The sequence below is a fragment of the Schistosoma mansoni genome, chromosome 1 (assembly GCF_000237925.1).
Source record: "Schistosoma mansoni strain Puerto Rico chromosome 1, complete genome".
In the NCBI taxonomy this organism is placed as follows: domain Eukaryota; kingdom Metazoa; phylum Platyhelminthes; class Trematoda; order Strigeidida; family Schistosomatidae; genus Schistosoma; species Schistosoma mansoni.
In genome coordinates this window covers 22,455,431-22,465,762 of record NC_031495.1, presented here as the reverse complement: position 1 = coordinate 22,465,762, position 10,332 = coordinate 22,455,431, and the positions used below count along the sequence as shown (strand labels likewise).

The 10,332-nt window shown below is 37.6% G+C and overlaps 1 protein-coding gene across 1 annotated transcript; it reads right to left on the bottom strand.

Annotated features, from left to right (window-relative positions):
• Positions 1-8,601: 8,601 nt before the first annotated feature.
• On the bottom strand, positions 8,602-8,844 carry Smp_200770 (uncharacterized protein; the record flags this gene model as incomplete). The annotated part of the gene is made up of 1 exon (XM_018793677.1): positions 8,602-8,844. The coding sequence occupies one exon, from the start codon at positions 8,842-8,844 to the stop codon at positions 8,602-8,604; it is 243 nt and encodes an 80-aa protein (XP_018648165.1).
• Positions 8,845-10,332: the final 1,488 nt, after the last annotated feature.

Sequence of the window (10,332 nt, the reverse complement as noted above, 5' to 3'; positions counted from 1 at the left end):
TTTGATATGATGTTCACTATCTACCAAGTGAGAAAGGATGGTGCTGTTAATCGATGTAGTGACTCCTCTTCCCAAGCATGCTGGTACATGTTCACGAATACGCAAGGATAAAGCCTTCTGAGTACGGCCTATGTAACTAGCTCCACAGGAGCAGTTGAATTGGTATACACACATAGAGGAGCCCATCTTCGGTAACCTATCCTTGATTAGTTGTGTGATTACTGGTTTAGTTGAGAAAATTATATGTAGCTTGATGGTGTGTAACGTCTTTTCAACAGATCTTTTCAGTCGACGTGTTAGAATATCACCCGCTATGTCCCCTTTAAAGTCCAGTCTCAGACACAGGGTTTTTTCCCCACCGAGTCACAATTTCTTCCTTTTTCATTAATATTTTCTACTAGGTATGTTTTAACGAAATTATCTGGATAGCCATTATTTCGTAATGTGTTCTTTAGTATATCTATTTCGCTATCGACACTGTCCTCAGAACATAATAGCTTGATTCTGTGGCTGAGACATTTAACCAAATTTATTTTTTATTGAAGAGGTGTGAAGTTTTGGAAATGGGTATACTGACCCGTCCATGTATTCTTTCTAAACATATTTCGTTTTATGGAACCGTCTCTCCTTCTAGAAAGTAGGACGTCGAGGAAAGCTATAGTATTGTCTTTCTCTTCCTCACTGGTGAATTTAATAGCTGGGTGGGCGTTATTAAAGAAGTTCAACATCTCCTGTTTGTCAACAATTTCGTCACATACGATTAGTGTGTCATCTATGTATCGACAGTAGTAGTCTAGCTTACTTACGGTGTCTTTTAACGGCCCGTTTTCTAGGTTGGCCAGAAAAATGTCAACGATTAATTATGGTAACATGTATTCATATCAAAATTATTCGCCTATGAGAAAGTCATACATTTAATCAATAATATCAAATAGTTAACTTGTCTGCAAATTGTACAATCAAACTTATATCGTCGTATCATCATTTTAACTTGATTAACTTGTATATATCAGTTTGATTTACTATCATTTTATTATTCATTTCCAAGAATTGACTAGGAAAAGTCTACCTAACAATATCCAATACTAAATTTGTATACTTAGTTAATCCTATATACTCAATAGATAATCTGTCTTATTAATTAATTAAGTATATTTTCATTGAGTAATTCTTATTCTTAATTCTATCAATTCTATACAATTATAACACACGAATAAGTAGACTAGTTTTTTTGTATAAGACAAAAAGAAAAAAAGTTGGATTTAGACATGAGAAGTTACATTTGACAGTTACATATTTTCATGAATTAGTATACTATCATTATTATTCAATAATTAATTAAATGAATTATGTAAAACATTTTATAAACTTTATTATTATTATATGTGACCAATACATTTTTTTTCTGTTAATGAGGATGACTACAAGAAGTGAATAGCTCTAAATGTTTATTAAATGAATAAAACTTTTAGTCCCACAATAGAACGAAACGTCCATCCATTGCTTCCAGGTTTTCCATAGTGGTCTAGCTTCAATTGAATCATGATTTCAACTATATATAAAAATTACTAAAAATCTCCACAAACAACCCTTCAACTTGTATAAAAGTTGAAAATTTCCTCGTTCATGAATATCAGGTGTACAAAGTGTAAGTGTGTGTGTGTGTAGATGTTTCTTTCTGTGTACCTGCTAAATTATGTTAATAAACAAACATTTTATTTACAAGGAATTTATATAAATTTCACAAAAATAATTGTTAAGATATTCTAGATAAGTGGGTTGTTTGTGGAGATTTTAAGTAATTTTTTATATATGGTTGAAATTATGAGTCAATTAAAGTTAGACCACCATGGAAAACCTGGAAGAACTGGACAGCCGTTTCGTCCTATTGTGAGACTCCTCAGCAGTGTGCATCCATGATCTCGCCTCACGGGATTCGTGGATTGGTTGAAGTTAGACAATAACACTGTTGGATGCCGGCTCAGTGGTCTATAGGGTGAGTGCTCTGGCGCGAGACTGGTAGGTCCTGCCTTCGAATCTCGCGAGGCGGGATCGTCGATGTGAACTGCTGAGGAGTCCCGCAATAGGATGAAACGGCCGTCCACTGCATCCAGGCTTTTTATGGTGGTCTAGCTTCAGTCGATTCATGATTTCAACTATATATAAAATATTCTAGACAACTTGTTTTTAGCTTTCCAGGTTATATTTCATCGTTTACTCTGATTGACAATTATGTTTGTATGTTGTCATTAATTTTTAAAGACAAAATAGCTTAAACAACGTTTTTCACTTTTTCTTGGTAGAATTTGAGCGTATTGAGTCATTCAGATAAATAGTTATCTAATTTTATCGACAAATAGGTTTAATACAAAAAGGTCACACAAAAGCATATGTAAGTTAAAAGATAATTATATCATCTGAGACGTTCATTTATTAATAGAAAGTGTAGAAGTGTTAGTGTTTTTTTAGCAAAGACGACTATCAGAGGAATCCAGGACGCGAGTATCATCCTATTTTGGACTTGTCAGCTGGATGTATGTTCATCTCAGAGTTGATGTTCACTGCAGGATTCGAATCTAGTACCGTTTGCTTCAAACGCCATAGCGTCATCCACTTAGCTACTGAGTTCTGACAGCCACTAGCTTCAAACAACCAACACAAAATTGAATTACTACTTTCTATCACTTTAGAATAGATCAGACTCAACACATACTTCAGGTCCAATTATTTGATACAAACACGCGTTTAAACGCTTTAAAAGCATTATTTTCTTTGTACTTATAAGAAGACAAATAATCTATCTAGACTGAAAGTCAACTAATTTCGAGATTACTTGTTAAAACGGTTGAAGGGTCGAATGTGATTTCGGTCACATTCAACAAAATTTTAGCAACTATCATCGAGAAATAAAATTTTCACTTGATAGAACTCTGCTATATGCTTGCAGAAAACTAGCTAATAAGCTACTGTGAAACTAGGGTTTTATATATTTTAGAAATTGAAATTTAATTATATCTCTCACCACTCAAATCCGAGGAATTTTTAGTCCATCTAAGAAAAACGGTTTTTCATCGACATTTGTCGGCAAAAAATTAGAGCTCAAGTTTCCGAAAGAATCAGTAGCCTCAGTAACAAAGAAGATGCTTTACATCAACATTGATGTTAGAGGTGACAGAACTACAGATATTTTTAAAGGAAGGATTTATAGCTCTATTAAAAGTCCATTCTCTATATCAATCTGGAGGCTATGTTCGCTAGTTGACAGATATTTATTAATAAAGCGAAAGACAAGTTCTCACAAATGACTTCAATACGCATTCATCATCTTATTTGCTGCCATGTTATTTGGATCGTTTTACGTACATTCTACTTGATCTAACTGAAGGACATTACCCGGGATGGTTGGAGAGAGTCAGCGATGCGCCGATAAGAAGTTCCATAGCTGAAAACTTTGCATTCACTTGCCATTCATTCAAAACAGACTCAGTGTCTAAATTCAAGCAGAGTAAATAATAAATTGCTAAAGACAGTGACCTTCTGTCTCCTTAACATTCCCAAAGTATTCTCTATACATCTAGAAAAATTAGCGTTGTGTATAAAAAACTTATTCAATCTCGTTTACTGCCAAAGTCTTAACCTCTGGTTTTCCGGAACCACTGCTCTTAACATTTCAGTGCCTACTGACTTTTCTCCGTCAACTTAATTGTCTTTGTTTCCACGCTTTTTCCGACTTCACTTCACCTTACTCAACTTTTTTTCACGAAAATAAACCTGGATCTATCTTTTTAATGAGAAATAAAGTTTCGAACAAATACATATCAGTGTTTTAATAAGAATAGCGGTTAGTGTTTTCGATATAGATCAGATGGAACATGGCTAGCAGTGGTGTATTCGTCTGATGAGTTCAGTTTGGGATGAAACGTCCCTCTCGGATTCCAATGCTGGACACATCCCATCCGTTTTATATGCGTTTGTGTCATAACGGTTATATTGAGCCAATCCAAACAGGATGTCTTTATATCATCTAAGATTGACTAAACGCCGGTCAAAATATATCAGAAACTGGATAATTCACATCAGCTTGAAAAAATCAATTGACGTTTTTTTTGTTTATTTTGTCTGGTGTTACGTTCTGGGAACTATAAGTATTACCAGGAGTATAACCCTTTATCATTTTAGATAAAACTATGTACTCGCCATTGTGTAGCTTTGAGAATGAACTTGCTCAAAAGTGGAATCTCCGAGGAATCACATTTTCTAATTCTATGCCGAAAATAAATAAATCTTTCCAAATGTGAATTACTGTCACTTGAACGTCAATCTATAATTATTGAGTAATTTAGTTTTGTGTTTATATTAAAAATATAACACTTAGAGAAGGTCAGAAATGGTTAACGAGAAAAAATTAGTCTGTACGAAATTCAGGTTTGGTCATTCTGTCCCAAATGTTTATTTCAGAAGTCCTTAATACTAAGCTGCGGACTATCAAGTAGGACGAGTCAGTATGCACAATAATGTGAGTTCCACGTAAGGTTTTATGGGTTGGGTAGTAACACCATGACGAACCTAGAATTTTGTGATTAGATCTATTATTCTTATAGTAAATATAAATGTAAATTTGCCAACTAAGACCAGAATACAAAAAAATTACCATCTGCTCCACATACCTCAGTTACTAATAGTAGGGAAGAGCAGTGGGTGGCTATTATAATAGATAATGTCGATAACGTACCTTCTATTGCATCAAAGTTTCCAGAAAGGATACGCTGGACTCAAATTCCCACTTCCATTTAATGTCCCAGTGTTAGAAAATAGTATACTGTCAAACAGGGCAGCTTTTAATAAACGGTGGTGGAACGAGTACTGTAACCTGCTTGAGACGGATAGCATTTCAGTAAAACTGTGCCGCCCGTACAGAGAACAAACTTCAATTAGATGTAAATTCCTTATACTATAAGTCAGCTTACACTCTTCAGATATGGGAAAGAAAAATCTCTTAGTGTCTCCGAGATTAACTGTTTCACAGTAGTCTGACATCAGAGTTAGAGACGACAAAACGACCAAACTAACCACAAGGGAGGATAACCCTTATCATCCGATTTCTACGGAGCTGGCTGACTTTCTTTAAATCACATTCCGCACACAACCCAACAAGCACCTACTGCTATAGTGAAACACTGCAGAAGGTTATAGAGGAGCAAAATAAAGGAGAACGGAAACACATGTCTCGAGCTGGAGCTGAAGGCTACGGTTTCGACTTTTTCTTATTATTAATGTTTCCTTCTAATTTAACAACATTTATTAGTGAAAAAATACCTTATTTCTGATAGGGCTCTATTAATTTGACACCCCATCCTGTAACTCAAAGTAGTACATTAAGCTCACTATCTCGCACGCTGTCCACCTCTCCTTGTTCATTAACTTTAATATATTAGCTCCTAGCAAATATTGATCTGACCCTACCATAGAACTTTACACATCTAGTAAGTAAAGATATAACAGTCGCTGCTCACCCAACACAAAATTTATATTTACATTACTTCTAATAATGTCCAGGTCATCTAAAAAACACATAATCTCTCCTGATGCTCATAGCACGTGCAAAAGATCTAAATCCACCACTCACGCGAATAATGTGAAGCTTTCTAAACACACTGATCAGTCTGCATCATACTCTGATCTTTCTACAGCTACACTAGACGTGCACCATGTACTTGGGCATGACCTGTCACTACCTTGCATCTCGCTTGTAGATATAAATAAGAGTAATCACATACCGCCTAGCCCGACATCATTTGACAGCCCACTCATCACACGTGAGCGGTATTTAGACAGTGTGGTTGACCCCATACACACAATAAATCCACAACCGGTCATCCTGTGTAGCGGTCAACAGAGTGCACATAAGCCCACCTACATTAGCCAGCCTAATAATGTAGATCTCGACTACTCGCCCAAACATATACCTTATCCCCCAACTAAGTACGCACAAGATGACCACCCGGTAGACACTTGCAACAAATGTGTATGCAACCATATAGACCATAATAATGTTGATATAAACTCTAATAATCTCACCAGTGGTAGTTCTAAAAGCAGTCAAATAAAATCTAGCCTCACCCAAACTATTCAAGACCTATTACCGTATAAATACCTAATCAATGTTCCGGAAAATCCTGATCTCGAAATTATAAAAAACACTGAAAAAATAATTGACCACATATCAGCTGAAGTTCTGAAAAGACTTCAGTGTATGCACAATGTCATTGCGTATAATATACCTGATAGCACGAACCTAAAGCTTGCTAAAAAATACTCTACTACAAGAATGTGGACTGTCGCAATCTTGGTGTGTAGCAAGAAGATTACGTAAAGCACAGACTAAAGCCTCTTGTCCCATTCTGTTTCAGTTTGGTAGTATCATAGAAGCCAATCACCTCCTTAAAAGTCAGTCTTTACTGAGGCGTATTCCAACCTTTAAGAAAGTTAGAATCACCCATGACAAGACTGCTATCCAACGTCGAAACTCCAGTGAAGTGCAAAACAATCAACCCAGCCTACGTGGTAGCGGCAGTTACAACGTTGGCCATAGCGCTATCCCTAAAACACCATACCCCGCCCCTCCCAAAAACGGAGGCACGTCGCATACTGCTACTAGTCCTAAGAACAAGACTAAACACCCGGCAGCTGTAACCATTCACCCTAAGCCCAAACACTCAACTACATCAAAATGCCCACCCACATATGCCTCTACAGTTTCAAAGCACTGTTCTTGTGGCTCCGATAAAAAGCCAAAACCCAACCCTCACACCAATCGCTCTAATAGCTATTGTATGGTCACTGAATATCGAACAGATCATTGATCCCTGTCAAGGTCAAGGATAGTCAACGCTCATCAATCAAGTATATGCCATGGACTGGCCCACGCGGCAGTGGTTGTTCTTTCACTTCTGTACTTCCGTGGTTGTACCTTAACTAATATATTCTTGTAATAACGTCCTTTGTGTTGTACAGTCTCCATAGCGTCCATGATCCTTTGATGCATCGATGGTTCAATCCACGTAAGGGCTGGTCGCGAGGTGTGACTTCAGCGTTAGTTGGTTCGTCACCATTCTCGTCTAACTCTAGTAGGCCCCCAATCGTTTCGACGATAGATCATTAACGTTGATCATTTTACACTGGTGAGCAAGACTTCGAATAACGCAACCTATCATTATGACCTTTTTTATTGCATTCTATACTTATTATTTTTCATTTTTAACTTCGGCTATCTTTATCAGTTTCTGTGAACATTCGTTGCTTCATATCAATGTTGATTAGTATTTCAACTGAAATAATTAGTTCAATCGATAGAACTAACCAATCAACTATCGTGGTTCTTTAACATGCATTAGCAGCATGTAAATGCTCCTGTGTAATATGTCTGTTAAAATATCAACCACTCGTAAGTATAGCCTCAAGGCAACACGAACTCATATCTGTTTGCAACTTATCCACTTGTATAACCAATACAGGATTAACTGTCGATTATAAATTCATCTTTCTGCTTAATCACTATCAACTAACTACTATCAGAAACTATCTACTAGAATATTTTACTTTCTTGACCACTGCCTGCCTAATTTCCAATTACTGAGTTCCATGGCGAATCAGAGGATACAAATGCTACAAATTTACGGTGAGTTTGAACTATAAATTTCCTGCAATGTTAGATCTTGTTTAGACTGTTTCGCCAGGCAATGCTACGTGTTTGGCTCAAATTAAATTTGGACGTATACCAATTCAGTCTACAACGCTTCGTTAACCTACGAATTTAATCAACAAATTTCAATTACTTTAGAGCAAGAGTAACCCAGGCGAGTTTCAAAACTGTGTTAAATAATTTCGTATAATGTTTATGATGTCTAATAACATTTCGCGACTATTTTCACGTAAAGTAGTCATATATTGTCACTGCCGTCAAATTTTATTCGAAACTATGTACATTTATGACTCGTAAGTCAACATATTCCGAAAAAACGTATTTCATGTACACGGGCAATCTTAGTCCATGTCTTAATGAGACACTTCGTCGTACTTGATGTCACTTAGCGCTAGATAGTATGCTTTTTTGCGAAACGATCACGTTATCTGAACCTAAACTTTAGTTACATTGGTGGTTACCATTTAAATTAATGTTTACTATGCGCTTCGTATTTGCTGTTATCTCACACAGTAAATCATGGCTCGATTTCCTTATTGCACGAAAGTCACTTTAATTCTGTCTTCGGCTCATTCACATGCAATACGGGTTTGGAAAATATCTAAACGACCTCTGAAATTCTCCACGAACCTCACGATAGTCTTCGTATATGTTTGCTACTGCACATCCAATTGCCACATAAACAATGCCCAAACGAACGTTCAGTACAATTGTCAGTATACGAAATGATGTTACTTCGATGTGACATTACAACACATCCGAACTATTGTAGTTATTCAAATTCGACGTCGTATTTTTTCATCTTATGAAGTATTGTTTCCGCGTTGCTGTTATCTAACAGATGATTTCGGTACATCAATCGGCTGTTCAACTACTCGACGATCTAGAGCCTGTCCAGTTCAATTGGTGGTTTGACGACACTCATTCACGCGAATCATCAGTTTACGCAGTCGAGCGAATCTCCTGCAAACTGACAACGATATTATCGTCCCTACCCCAACACTGACAGCATTTTTCACCGATATCATTGACATGAGTCCAGAGTGACACTCTTGGTTTCTTATGTTCTTTTCAACATTTTTCGGTTCACTCATCAAATACATGTGCAGCACCCACCGTTTATCATCTTTTAGAGACTTCATCGTGCCACCTTCTCCCTCGATCTGTATCTCTTCGACCCTTATTGATTTTCACAGCAGTTATCAGTTTTTCCAAACTGACTGCAAGTTGATCAGAAGCTTCGCACAAGGAAACCACGACTTATCTTCACGGTTATACTTCTGTACTTACAGTTAGTCTGTTAAATATAGATATAACTAGAAATCGACGCTTACGAACAGTTGTCAACGACACTTACTGACTTTATACTCTGTACCAAGGGCAGTACAAACATCGGCATCGATTGATAATACACTTATCGTACTATCACTGTGACATCACTACTCTTGCGGCAAACTTGACGTTTCTCATCTGAGGAACTCAACCACTTGTCATAGCTATATTTTTCAACGCGACTTGATAAAACTCTAAAATGTTTCTTTTTCTATTATTTCTATGGTTGATCGCTTAACATTCAACCAACGTCCTTGTTACGTGTTATTACTCGTTGTTTCCCGATCAGTTTCTGCAGCCTCCTTTCCATTTTCTCTTACAGCTCGGCAATACCCGGAGGATTCATATTATTCGTCTGGCAACCTCCGGCGCGCGACTACTCCCAACATGTCTGGTATCGATTCAAACGGCCGTTGAATCTGGTGGGGGAGTATTGTAGGGTCACTGAATATCGAACAGATCATTGATCCCTGTCAAGGTCAAGGATAGTCAACGCGCATCAATCAAGTATATGCCATGGACTGGCCCACGCGGCAGTGGTTGTTCTTTCACTTCTGTACTTCCGTGGTTGTACCTTAACTAATATATTCTTGTAATAACGTCCTTTGTGTTGTACAGTCTCCATAGCGTCCATGATCCTTTGATGCATCGATGGTTCAATCCACGTAAGGGCTGGTCGCGAGGTGTGACTTCAGCGTTAGTTGGTTCGTCACCATTCTCGTCTAACTCTAGTAGGCCCCCAATCATTTTGACATAGATCATCAAAGTTGATGATCTTACACTATAACCGCCCAAACACTGTGATGCGAAATAATACTAAATTCTCTCTAAACACCCACAAGTACTCCAGCACTCTCAATACACAACATGCACCTACTCATAGCAGTCGAATGCACTACAACAAGCATAGTGAACTGGCAGTACCCCCTTATAATAACGTGAGGTTACGCCCGACAAAAACCACACTTACACATGATGCCAATAAGCCATATAGCTTGAAACATGCAAGCTACAGGAATCAGCACAGCCCACACAACAGGAACACCACCCCCGGCAACAATGTCAGACAATCATGCAATAATTATTTGGAACATACAACTCCCCTAACTACCCATAATAGGAGTAGAACACCCCACTGCACACAAGGCAACCATAATGTTGGCCTGCTTGGGGACCCACCTATCGATTCTAAATACTACCAGAGCCAAACCACTCTTTATAACTCTCTGATCTCCCCTAATTTGGCACACACACCACCTCATCCTTTTTTGTCTCTCTCCCCCTCAACAGTATTGCTA